Source organism: Xyrauchen texanus, chromosome 38, assembly GCF_025860055.1.
Source record: "Xyrauchen texanus isolate HMW12.3.18 chromosome 38, RBS_HiC_50CHRs, whole genome shotgun sequence".
NCBI lineage: Eukaryota > Metazoa > Chordata > Actinopteri > Cypriniformes > Catostomidae > Xyrauchen > Xyrauchen texanus.
This window is the reverse complement of record NC_068313.1, coordinates 22,418,429-22,432,345: the sequence shown is the minus strand read 5'-3', so window position 1 is coordinate 22,432,345 and position 13,917 is coordinate 22,418,429. Positions and strand designations below refer to the sequence as shown.

Below are 13,917 nucleotides of genomic sequence, written 5' to 3'. Positions count from 1 at the left end.
GTAGACCATTTTTTACACTTGGCTAAAATTTTTATTCATTCTTTTATGTGAATTATAACTTTGACAGCTTTTTTTTTCTTGCCTGTTGTCGAGACCATTCTTCTGCTGCTCAGCCTGGACATAATAGAATCAACCAAATAGCTTGCAGTTCAGTTTCATGCATGTGCAGCTGGTATTTTGAAAGTCCTGTGTTCGTTATACAGACTGTAATGTTTAATACATGCTCAAACATTATCTGAAATGTCAACAGTTTTTTCTGAAATAAGCTCTCTTAGTTCATGCTACACTATAAAGTTGATTTCAAGTCTAGTCATCAACAGTGCTTTGCTTTTTGATTCAGGTTTGGTGTGATCGATAAAGACAACCTAAATATTAGTTTTATAAGGTTTTAAAAATCAGTATTTGTTTGCCTGCGCTACCACATTTCAGGTTTGCTGTTATCTTGGGGACCGTTTACACACATCTTTAGTTTTTTTTAATTGTTTTTCTATGCAAAAATTGTTTTTGACCATTGTACCATGCCTTGCTGTTTGTTTTTGTTTTGAAAGAACTTTGTTCCATTAGTTGCGCTGAATTCTTATAATGCAAGAATACTTTGTCTGAATGGCCCCTTACAGTCCCCCCTTTTCGTTTAATATGTGATGACTCATTTCAAACCTATAAAATAACAATGCTGATGATCAGGCACTTACAGAAGGATGAACAAGGGCAAATATAAGTCCTTGCAAAAAGTACACTAATAATAGTATTGCAGTCTCAGCTACATGGTTAAAACACACTCCTTACATATTTGACAGACCCAGGTGTGCCTTATCAGGCTTTTTGTGTGCATATTTTCTATCGGCACATGACCGGTTTGGATTCAGTCCCCCTCCCCTTTGGAAGTGGGAGCAGATAAGCAGGTGGAGGGGCTTCTGTCACCAGCCCCCTGTGCAGCAGACAGAGTGTTATCCCTGTGTGTCTGGAGCCTGCAAACTGCTGAAACCTGATCTTCACATTAAGCCCTGAGGCTGTTTATCATACGGCTGCATCCAGGCGAACAAGCAGATCACATTCACCTCACTTCACCAAAGCGCTTAAATTAAATAAGTTAATACAACTGAATATTAGGTTGAACGTAATGTCAAAACAGTCTGCCACAATCTTGCTTGGCGTGCAGGAGATAACGCAAGGTTAATGTTGGATGGAATTCTGATGATTCTTGGAGCAGATAAAGTCTCGAACAATTGTTCACACCATAGATTATATCCAGAGGGTAGTCTGGCACATTTGATGGTATTTAAAAACGAGCTGCATGGCAGGTGTTTTACCAAAAAAAAAAAAAAAATTGGAACAACAAGCCCAAACCTGCCTTTTTATGCTTTCACTTGTCTAGGAGATTATTATATGTAATTATTATATAATGAGTAGATTTAAAGGAGTAGTTTGCCCAAAATAAAAATTCTTAAGTTATTTTTTTCCATAGAACACAGAAGGATAATTTTATTAAAAATACAACTGTTATTGAATTGAAAAGAGCTGTATTCTTTGGGAAAATAACTGTGTACATGTCTGGAATGACAAATATAATGATGATGAAGCCAAAAATAATGACAACTTTCATATTTGGCTGAGCTATTCATATAAGAAAGGGTTTTTATTTATTATGTCCATGTTAATGTCAATGAATTGGACTAAAACATGTATTCTGTCTCTGATCCAGGTATGGGACTATGAAACGGGTGACTTTGAGCGCACCCTTAAGGGCCACACAGACTCTGTGCAGGACATCTCCTTTGACCTTACTGGAAAGCTGTTAGCCTCCTGTTCAGCAGACATGACTATTAAGCTTTGGGACTTCCAGGGCTTCGAGTGTATCAGGACCATGCATGGTATGCACAGTGTCTAGTGTCAGATATTTTAATTGGTTCTGAAAACTGTTAGGAGCGGACGGGTGTCTCAGGGGGGAGTAGAGTGTCAGGAGGCAGGTGTTGAATGCTGCTCATTAAAGTGCCAGCTTGCCAACAAATCCATAAGCGAGAGAGACTCCCTACAATATGAGCCAGCCTGTAACACATTTCCTTCATTTACTGTACCATTTATAAAGGTTTTCCTTTTTTGATAGTTCAGAATTGTATTTACTCAGCCTTTAGATTTAGACAATCTGAAAGACTACTGTCCTTGCAGGAAAAGCATTCCTTAGGCAGCACCCTTTTTTAAAATCCTAATTGCTTGGTCAATTTGAATGGCTTCCTTATAAATGTGAGCTTCTAATGGGAGATTTACACAAAAGCAAATTTGCATTTTGACTTGTATGGGTGCTGTGTTATGTCTACAAAATGTCCCATATGCTGGATGGCTAACCTAATAAGTAAAAAAATAAAAATACTGGCAAGAGAGAGAGAAAATTAGCTAATCAAGTGTTGTCAAGAGTTTACTTCCCTGTCATTGATTTTCCACATCAAAAATGTGCAAACCCTGAGTGGTAATAATGCAAATAACATGTGCACCAGCTTGTATTATGCTCAAATCCAAATGCTTATAATTTACACCCCATCACTGAAGATATCAGATTGCCCTGAGACTAGGGTAGACTCTTCTAGAACTGATTTGAGGCGGTGGCAAAAGGACCCCCTTCTGTTTGCAAGTCCCTGTTCTGCCTACTCTCGTCTCGCTTCGTGGGTTGGCTGCTTTAGTAGAAGATTAGGAGATTTGGACAGCAGTTTAATTATCCTCTTCAAGATGAGATAACGTTCCATTATTCTCCCCCATGTTTAAGACTGCTTTTTCTTGGCTGCTTAGTTTCATCATCTATTCTGCAGCTTAAAAATGCCATCCTGTGTAATTAGCTCTTCTCTTTCCTCACACACTGAGAACAAAGCAGCCCAAGGCAAATTAGCAGCTTCTTACCATTAAATTGTTCAATATGTTTTAAAGCTTAACCACTCATTGTCAAACATTATTGTCCATAACATTGATTTGTATGGTAGAAATGTGTGGATATTTTGTGCTGAATTGGTAGGTGAATTCAACTGTCTCAGTCAAACTATGTGTTATTCCAAATGCTTATCCAAATTTATGTAAACTCTGATTTGGATCTGCTGTAGATGAAATGGTAACTAAAGAACAGTCAGAGAAACCTTCTACTCAATTCCATGCTTTCCTTTCTTTTTTCAGGACATGACCATAATGTTTCATCTGTAGCTATTATGCCCAATGGAGATCATATAGTTTCAGCCTCAAGGGATAAAACCATTAAAATGTGGGAGGTGGCCACTGGGTAAGTCCTTCAGTAAATGATTTATGCAGGCGTCTAATTGTTTTAAAAAGACATTTCTTGAGATGGGCATACTGATAGTAAAATGGGAAATGACCTGGGCTGCTAATACAAAGGTTGCTGGTCAGATCCAAAGAGTAACCCAGAGTTACTTAGATCAGTGGTTCCCAAACTTTTTAAAATTGCGGCACCACTTTATAATGTTTTTCCCTCACGGCTCCCCACCCACTGAAAAAATAAACAAATATGCGATTGAAAACACTTCTTTATTAAAAGTTTAATATTGAATAATTGAAATTTATATTTTAACAAATTAAATTTAAATAATGTAGCAGTCAAGTTTTTCTCCTAAACATTGCTTCAATTTTTTAAAATATTAAGTCAAGAGCAATTAAAAAAAATTCAACAGTTAGGGGAGCTTTGATCTAAATCGGCCGATCTTCGTCTTAAGTCTGTGATCAGCTGATCATGCCTAGAATCAGGGATGATCTTTTTTTGCAGCATGCAGGGAATCACACATACACTGCTACTCTAGTGAATGAGTGCTTACTCAGCCCTTTGTGCATGGCAGTGTGGCTCTGGAAGATGAATTGTTGGCAATTCTAAGTACTCACGAATTTAAACTTCCAGACATGCTGTTATTCAGATGAAATCTGCAGGTATGATTTTAAAATTGTGTAAGAATTAAACGTGTATGAATATTAAGTTGCACATTTTCTACAGTCATTACGGTAGTAAGAGTTCTGACTCATTGCACTGTGAGCACGGAGAGGATAAAGAGATTACAAATGGGTATAAAAACTCATTAAACAAATAAAAATGCATATACAAATCTGAGTATAGGTGATGTAACATGAGTCATGAAATCAGATGTTTCGTTGAGTGATAGATATTGTTTGAGCGATCATGAGCACTTTCAGCTTCACTCCCTTCAATATGCTCACTCCTGGTGTCAATCAAACATGCACGTTCTCCAGGTGCTCTCATCTCATCAGTCACTCATCTCAGCACTATTCTGTGAGGATCCCAGTTTAAATCAGATTAATGTTGGTCACATTACCACTAATCACAGCAATTACATTTTAACCATAACGGCACCACGTCTACACATTTGCTTAATAATTAGTGATTTGTGTTGCAGCAAAACGCCAAAGATAGTAAACAAATCATAGATATTAATGATTTCTCTCTGGAGCAGTTTTAGAGTTTGAAATGGATACATTTTTCTTATTTTCGAACAAATCTCTGCTGTGTGTGATGCTCTCATGGTTTTTAATTCTTACCAGTATGTCACAATAACCTTTTGATATTGACAACAGAACTATTCATAACTGTTTCAAAACGAATCAATGTTAACAATTAAAAAAAAAAAATTCTCCTCCTTTCTCCCCAATTTGGAATGCCCAGTTCCCAATGTGCTCTAATGCCTAGTGACTCGCCTCAATCCAGGTGGCCGAGGATGAATCTCAGTTGCCTCTGCGTCTGAGACATCAATCCGTGCATCTTATCACATGGCTTGTTGAGTGCGTTACAGAGTAGACGTAGTGCATGTGGAGCCCCACGCTTTTTTCTGCGGCATGCACTTACAACGCGCTACACCGAAAGCGAGAACCAGGAGGTTACCCCATGTGACTCTACCCTCCCTAACAACCGGGTCAATTTGGTTGCTTAGGAGACCTGGCTGTAGTCACTCAGCACACCCTGGATTCAAACTCACGACTCCAGGGGTGGTTGTCTATGTCAATACTCACTGACTGTTTACATTTTTAATATTGCATATTTACATATTATTGTGTAATATAAGCATTTAAAAAGCTTCCAGCTGTGGACGGACAGCGCACAGGTACAGAAATAGGTCAGTACTCAGTACTGCTTGTACTTTTAAGTGTTGCTTTTAAAAAATTAAACTGAGCAGAAATTTTGCAGCACCCCTAGCCAGTCCTGGCGGCACCCAGTTTGGGAACCACTGACTTACATACAGTCCTGCTTAATCACCATTGTGTCTTAAATCAATGCACCTAACCCCTGCTTGTTCCAACAGAACAGTCTTTCAATTACTGTATTGTCAATTTACTTTGGATGAAAAGCACCTGTGTAAATGTTGGTCAACAAGTAACAAAACAACCTACAGGTCTCAGAACAACGTTACAAGTGAACAAGTATTAGAAACAACTCTTTTGATGTGAAAGGAAAATACATTTGAGATGTGGTGAATTTACTAATGTTAATACATGTCTTCTATAGAAATGTTCATCCATCAACATGTATAGCAGAAACAATCAAATGTATAATTCTTGAATTCATATGTTTTTAAATCTGTGCTTGCTGACACCACTAACAGGTATTGTGTGAAGACGTTCACTGGCCACAGAGAGTGGGTACGCATGGTGCGGCCCAACCAGGATGGGACCCTAATTGCCAGTAGTTCTAATGACCAGACAGTGCGTGTTTGGGTGGTGGCCACGAAAGAATGCAAGGCTGAGCTGCGGGAGCATGAACATGTGGTGGAATGCATTTCTTGGGCCCCTGAAAGTGCCCATCCCACCATTCTGGAAGCGACGGGCTCAGAGGTGAGAACATATCAAAACCACAGAATTAAGGGGAAAATGTTGAGGCAAATATTTTCACTTGCCAGTTATTATTTTTAAATAAAAAACTGCCATTTCAATTTGTGCAATAATTGTAGTTTCATTAAAGAACTTGCCTTCTAAATGCATCATCTACCAGTTAAAATAGGAATGCTGGAGTATATGTAATAGCAATTTTTTCTGCAATTACATTAGTTTGCAGATTTATGATAACACTTTACAATAAGGTTCCATTTGTTAACATTAGTTAATGCCTTAGTTATCATGAACTAACAATGAACAATATACTTTTACAGCATTTATTTATCTTAGTTAATGTTAATTTATAAAAAAAATACAATTGTTCATTGTTAGTTCATAGTGCATTAACTAATGTTAACATACTGGATACAACTTAAGATTTAAAAAAATGTATTGGTAAATGTCTGAATTAACATTAACCAAGATGTATAAATGCGGTAAAAGTTTTTCATTGTTAGTCTGTGTCAACTAATGTTAACAAATGGAACCTTATTGGTAAGCAATGGCATGTAGAAGGTCACACTGTATTTTACAGCATTCATGTTATTCTAGATAATTACTGATGAATTTCTTGATAAACTGTGTGTATTATTTTGTACTTTTTGTTATTATAGTAATTAGTAACATGCAATAAATGTAAAACATACACTGTGTAATAAAGTGTTTGGGCAGTTTATAGCGAATGCATTCTTCCGCTATAAAAAGCTAGATGCAGCGCAGTGCATGTAATAAAACACGATTGTCTCAAGGTGCCTTTTTAAAAAATATTATGTTCTTTTTAACGTGTATAAAAACGTAAGGCTCCTGTGGGAGATGCTGAAAAAGCAGCGAGGTGTCAAAGGTGTCTATGAAGGTAAAATAGTACCTAAATTATTTGCATGCTCAGTGTAACATTTGTAAAAGCATTAATAAAATTGCATGCGCACAGACCGTTTTGTAAAGGTGAAAATCAAGTTGCTATCGTAAGAAAATTAGCAATACTTTAATGCTTTGCATAAGTGTAATTCATGCGTTTCATTTTATTCATGTAATTAATTTAATTTGGTGTGTATTCTTCTGACGTTTTATTTTTTTTCGTGCTTTACACTTTTGGCACTGTTTTTGTACCTAAAAACATTGCAAACCTGCTATTAGCGATATGCAAGCAAAGAAAGGGTATAGCAAAAATGTATTGACCTTGTAGAATCAGTCTGTTTGTGTAAAATAAACTACTGCAAACATGTAAATGACTTGTGTTTGTGGCATAAATATTTTCCAGAATAATCCGATATACACTGTTCAATCTTCCCTTTGTTGCGCTCACGCTTTTGGCACGAATTTCTCACTGGAAGGAGTTTTGCAAGCACAAGGGTGAAGACGGGTCTATCTGCTTCTAGTAACCAATCAAATGATGTTTTCGTTGACTAGTTTACTCTGACTTGATTGGTCTAATATCGTGACAGACAATTTCATATGGTTCAGCTTCATTTCTCAGTGTATCTCTCATCTCTTAAATATTCAATTCAACACGCCAAATTTACTTTGTGTTATTACTCAGTTACAGATTCACAACACTTGAATTACACTTATGCAAAGCATAAAATTATTGCTAATATTTTTTTGCCGTGCTTGCAACTTGACTTATACCTTTACAAAACGTTCTGTGAGCATGCTATTTATTTTATCGCTTGCAATTTGATTTACGCTTTCACAAATCTTACTCAAAAAGAAGAAGCAAAAAGACAAAAAGAAACAAGTTCTCATGTTATTACAGGTCAACAGGATATTTGATACACTTTTTCTAAAATTATTTGAAAAGGTTTCAATTAATAGGTTCTTTGTTTTCATTGTTTTTCAATGCATCATCTTTTCAGATATTTAGGGATTTTTATAGTGGTCTATGCCATGTAAACACATTGTGATGGGCCTGAGGATCTAAAATTGTCCTGTAGAATGGTTTGAACTGGACCATGAAATGACATTGGAGGGATTAGCACTTGATGGCCTAAGGTAAAAACTGTACTATTTAAAAAAAAAAAAAAATTCAAGTCTTATGATCAACCGCGTCCAATTTCATATTTATCCGATGAAGCATTAACCCTCACAGCATGTGGAATACCAGACAGCTTTTAACTCTCACAGTTATTACAATCGTTGTATAAGGGGAACTTTCTCCTATGTGCATTTGGTTAGTTGTCTTGGTCTTGCCAAACCAGTTCAAGTACAATTGAAAATAGAATCTCTTGACATAAGCAACATGGTCACAGATGTTAATTGTGAAGCCCTGAATGTTATTTACAGAAGCTCTGTTTAATGGTATATATATTAGGGATCTGTGGAACGACTAATTTCATTGACGTTTAAACAAAACTTATCGAGTCAACTAGACTAAAAAGTATTAAACCTTTAGAAAACAGTAAAAAAAAGGGATCCTCTTTGTGGACTTTAGTTCGGCTTTCAACACCATCATCCCTGCTGTCTTATGGAATAAATTAACCCAGCTCTTGGTTCCCACCTCTATCTGTCAGTGGATCACAAGCTTTCTGTCAGATAGGCAGCAGTTAATGAGACTGGGGAAATTCACTTCCAGCACATGTACAGTCAGCACTGGTGCCCCCTATGTGTGCTTTCCCCACTATTCTTCTCCCTGTACACAAACGACTGCACTGCCAAGGACCCCGCTGTTAAGCTTGCTGACGACACTACAGTCATTGGCCTCATCCAAAATGATGACGAGTCTGCTTACAGAAGGGAGGTTGAACGGCTGGCTCACCGGTGCAGTAAAAACAACCTGGAGCTGAACATACTCAAAGCAATGGAGTTGATCGTGGACTTTTGGAGGAACACCCCAGCATCAGCCCTGCTCACCATTCTAAACAGCACTATGGCAGTAGTGGAATCAGGTTCCTGGGCACTACCATCTCACAGAACCTGAAGTGGGAGACCCACATTGACATTGTGGAAAAAGGCCCAGCAGAGGTTGTACTTCCTTCGCCAGTTGAGGACGTTCAGCCTGCCACAGGTGCTGCTGATCCAGTTCTACTCAGAAGTTATTGAGTCTGACCTCTGCACTTCTATAACTGTGGTTTGGTTTAGCTACCAAGTCAGACATCAGAAAACTTCAAAGTTAGTCCGGACTACTGAACAGATTATTTGTTCTCTCCTTCCCACCCTCCAAGAATCACCAGTGCGAGGAAAATGACTGGAAAATCACTTTGGACCCCATTCACCCAGCACTAGGGCTGGGATAAACGATTAATCTAGCGATAATTTTTTTCGATGCATCGATTAATCTAACGATTCATTTTTCCAGTCCGATTCGATTTCGATTATCTCCCCATTAATTGACTAATAGCAATTTATACATGTTGATTTACATATCTGAATGGGGAAAAAAAATGAATTCCTTAACATTGCTTGTTTATTGCTCTTAAAATTCCAAAATAAAAGACTATACAAGTGCAAAGTAATGCATTCTTAGTCAGAGGTAGCATTCAGTAAAACCTTGAAGCCTTGAAAACACATAGGCCTAGCTTACTGAAAAAAAGTGCATCTTGTAATTCTTCTTTCAGAATAAAATAACAACAACTTGATGTCTAGCATTCAATAAAAAAATAAAAAGGTCACCCAAAATACTTGTTTAGAGCAATTGAAAGAATACAGTAACCAATGTAAACTTGAGGGCTTTAAGCTAATACAGAAGTGCTTTTCCAACAAAAAATAAAAATTAACAGCGACAGTGGGAGCCAGCAGCCTGTCATGGTGTCCTTCCTGAACCAACAGAATTGAACATTTATGTTGAAAACACATAGTCCTAGCTTACTGAATAAAGTGCATCTTTTAATTCTTCATTCACATAAAAATAACAACAACATATAGTAGTAATACACTCACCTTTTTCTTAAACTCAAAATTCAAAAATAAAATTCAAGTAAAAGTGTACAAGAGCAAAATAATGCATTCTGATGTCTAGCATTCAATAAAAAAATAAAAAGGTCACCCAGCCACCCTTTCTTAGAGCTATTGAAAGAATACAGTAACTATTGTAAACTTGGGGGGCTTTAAGCTAATACAGAAAGTGCTTTTCCAACAAAAAATAATTAAAATAAACATTCAGAATTCAACATTCCTTTCACCTTAAGAATACTGTGTGTGTGTGCACGCGCGCCTTTTCAGGTGCTGGTGCATTGCCGTGGTGCTAGAATGGAAGGTCATCTACATTTTGCAAAGACGACATATCACGGAATTGTTTCCTTTAATTTAAAAGAATTCCCATACTTTAGTGCCTTGCACTTCTGATAGTCTGAGGAGCCACTCGTGTTGCTACTGCTCTCCGGCGCCGCCATCTTTGTTTTGGGTCTGACGAATCGACGCGCATATTTTGCCTCAACGTATTTTTTGCGTCGACGTCATCGATGACGTCGCCGCGTTGTCCCAGCCCTACCCAGCACACTACCTTTTTGAACTATTGCCCTCTGGCTGGCGCTACAGAGCACTGAGTACCAGAACAATCAGGTACAAGAACTTTCAAGGAAGTTTCTTCCCTCAGGATATTCAGCTTATGAACATCTAAAACGGCCCCGATACTTTTCCATTGTGGCAATACAATCATGTGCATATTTAACTATTCATTCATACTGGTATTCCATTTATATTTATTTGACATATCCTACCTCTTCTGCACAATTCATTAAATCACCTTGCACATAACCGTATATCTGTATTTTAAAAAAATTAACAAAATTATTGCCCTGCTGTAGTTTTCTCTATACATTTATCTGTTGTATCTTATTTTTATTTTACTTTTTACATATATGTTTGTATGTATATGTTGTATTTGTATATTTTTTGTATTCTCTTTGCACTGGAAGCTTCTTTACCATGACAAATTCCTTGTGTGAGTGTAAGCATACTTGGTAATAAAGCTAATTCTAATTCTGATAGACTTGTGTTCAATGAAATGGAAATGAAACAAACAGTATTACATTTTAAAGCATTGTTCAATGTTTTCATCTGCCTCAATAATGTAATGTCTTTGATTTATCTTTGTATGTGAGGTTTTCTCAGCAAGTGTTGAGATACGTGATTCATTTGAATAAAATTTTTTAACCATTGACAGGCCTAGTTAGATTACTTAATATCTGTCCATCTTTGCTTGTACTTTTGTAAGACTAAGAAGAGTGGTAAACCTGGACCTTTCCTGCTGTCTGGTTCCAGAGACAAGACTATCAAGATGTGGGATGTGAGCATTGGGATGTGCCTTATGACACTGGTGAGTGGCCAAGTGCAATGGCTGTGATTTTTAGCAGTGTTGATTATTAGTGTTTGAGAGGTGTTTTTCCTTTTTTTTTTTTTCTTTTCTTTTTTTTTTTTTACTTAATCTGTCTTTTCATCCGGTGTCGTCTTCAGGTTGGCCATGATAATTGGGTGCGTGGGATTCTTGTGCACCCTGGTGGAAAGTTCATTGTGAGCTGTGCTGATGACAAGACGTTAAGGATCTGGGACTACAAAAACAAGCGCTGCATGAAGACCTTGAGTGCCCATGAACATTTTGTTACCTCTCTGGGTAAGTGGCCTTAAATCGCTCATCTTTTTGTGCAAAATGCCATTACCTGGTTTCGGATATTTGGAGTGCTTAGTGGTTGTTTTGATCACATGGGGAGAGAAAATATGCCTCTTGGAAGTGTACAATACATCTTAACTTGACCCAAGGCTGATTTCTTGTTGAGATTGTACAACCCCCAGCCACAAAAGGTAGTCCTAATGCTGCGTTCACACCGGACGTGAATAGCGCGTCAGGCGCGAGTGATTTCAATGTTAAGTCAATGCAAAGACACGTTACGCGCGTGAAAAATTCCTGCGGCGCGGTAGACGCGAATACGCCTCATTCGCGCGAATTGAGCGTCTGGCGCGTTACGCGCGAATGGTGCATTTTGTGCATTCACGCGTTTGACGCCAATTCGCGTCTGCCGCCCGAGTTGAAAAATCTGAACTTTGGCGTCAATTGCGCGCGTTAACCAATCAGGAGCCTAGCTGCCTGCTGTCACTCAGGAGGTAAAGTGACGTAAACTTTCATTATTATTGTAATGTAAAGACAACCAACATTAGTGTCTGGACAGTGTTGAATAAGGAAAAAAACACAGGACAGGTTAATTACTTTTGGAGACTGGCTCCATTTATCATCAAAACAAAAATAAATAAATAATTTAACCTGATATACTACCATGGAAAACCTGACATTTTTAAAAAGTCTCAACTTAATAAATGTGCATGTTATGGACCTGACATCCTGGAACTGTGGCTGACAACCTGGGAAAAAAACATACAAAATATAATAATAATGGACTATTTTTAGATAGTTTAGCTCTTTATAGGTTTGTGGGTGGCTCTTAAAAGAGCCGTTGTGGGGAAGTCATGAGGAGGACTTCAAACGCTACTCCGTCGGCTGCCATGGTACTGCTCCCTCCGCCGAGAAGTGTGCCATGAAGACATCCCTCACCCGGAGTGCCTCTCTGGAGGAGTTGTTGGCCGCAACCCGACCCAGACCTGGCAGTGGCTCCTCTCCAGCATGTCCCGCGCCCCTCGCTGGTGGACCCAAGTACGGCGACGACGACCCATACGCCGCTGTTCTGCGGTGACTCTCTCCTCGAATGCTCGATCAACATCAGCCATCTTGTAAAAAGATGGCCGTCATCGGATTTCGCCCCCGACGCGCGTCACGCGCGTAAATTTCGCTTCAAACTTTTGTTTTTTACGCGCGTCAATTTCGCTCTTGACGCGCGAATGGATTCAAAGTGGTCAAGCGTATAACTAGACGCGATAGGCGCGAATTTGACGCGCTATTCACGTCCGGTGTGAACGTAGCATAACAGCTGCAGGAAGCATGTTGGGAGAGGAAGCTCATCCCTCCAGTCTTTTAACTTCCTGACTCCAGATCTTTACAGTGGATCAAGCCTCTGAAGCTCTCGAGAGATACTTCACATGTTTTTAAGGCAGCTTCCCAGTAGACTTCTGTTATGCTTCAGACTTGAAGTTTTTTGAAGTGAGGATTTGTTGTGATTTGAAACCTGGCCTGATCCTTTGAGTTTTGTGTACTGTTTGTGGCTTCAATTCCCTTGTTTGACACAGATTGGAGCCTTTGAAAACAATTGACTTGAAGTGTATTTGAAAAGCTTTAGTATCTTCAAACTGTTTTGAAGAAAGCCTGTATTTTCTAATGTAAAACTTACATTTGTCTCGCATGAAAATTTGCCGTTGTTGGAATTGGCTTGAAATGGAAAATAATTTGGCTGCGTAATGGAATAGGTCTTGCAGTCGTGGTTCATAAACAAGTGATCGATGCATTGAATATTTTTGTTGTGAATTCTGCAGATTTAAATATGTAAAGTTATCCAACTACAGACAGATAAAATTTGCAAGCAAGACTTGAAAGCATAACAATGGATTGAAAATTATAAATCTATTGTTTGTTATAACAATAGAAATTATTACAGTGGCCGTAAAGTGCAAAACAAAACAAATCTAAAAACACAACAGCAAATCCGAAAACAAAAGAGCAAATCAGAAAATGCAATGCCAAATCCAGAAACAAAACAAGTTAGAAAACACAACAGCAAATCAGAAAACACATCGGCTAGACTGAAATCACAGCAGCATTTCAGTCGAAACGGAAAGGGTAGGTACCATAGCTTCTCACATGATTGGCTGTGTGGCGAATACCTAGTCCTTTCTTTAGGATTGGTTCACTGATTATATCAAAATCCATGCCAAAAGGTCACTGACTGAAAAACTAAATAATTTATAGTGTTTTCTCTTGTGAAAACAGTAACAGGAAACTTTAAAACACAGAGTAAAAACAGTGAGCGGGAAAAGTTAGTTTAAGGTATGATGTTCATCTATGGTGTCATGGTTCATCTAGTGTGTAAGGGACTGTCTTAAAGTCCACAAACTGTGCTAAAAATTATGTTAAGCCTTTTGGCAATTAGGCTAATTGGAGTCAGTTGGCAGTGTACCTGTGGATGTTTTTTAAGGCGCACTTTCGAACTCAGTGCCTCTTTGCTTGACATCATGGGA

The 13,917-nt window shown here is 38.2% G+C and overlaps 1 protein-coding gene across 1 annotated transcript in view; it reads left to right on the top strand.

The window, feature by feature from the left end:
• pafah1b1a (platelet-activating factor acetylhydrolase 1b, regulatory subunit 1a) overlaps positions 1–13,917 on the top strand; it is a 62,674-nt gene that overhangs the window by 44,187 nt on the left and 4,570 nt on the right. Inside the window, exons 6-10 of the mRNA XM_052110129.1 lie at positions 1,703–1,871; positions 3,157–3,259; positions 5,598–5,826; positions 11,015–11,116; positions 11,254–11,410. Coding sequence (XP_051966089.1) covers positions 1,703–1,871; positions 3,157–3,259; positions 5,598–5,826; positions 11,015–11,116; positions 11,254–11,410 — 760 coding nt within the window. The remainder of the gene's footprint in view (positions 1–1,702; positions 1,872–3,156; positions 3,260–5,597; positions 5,827–11,014; positions 11,117–11,253; positions 11,411–13,917) is intronic.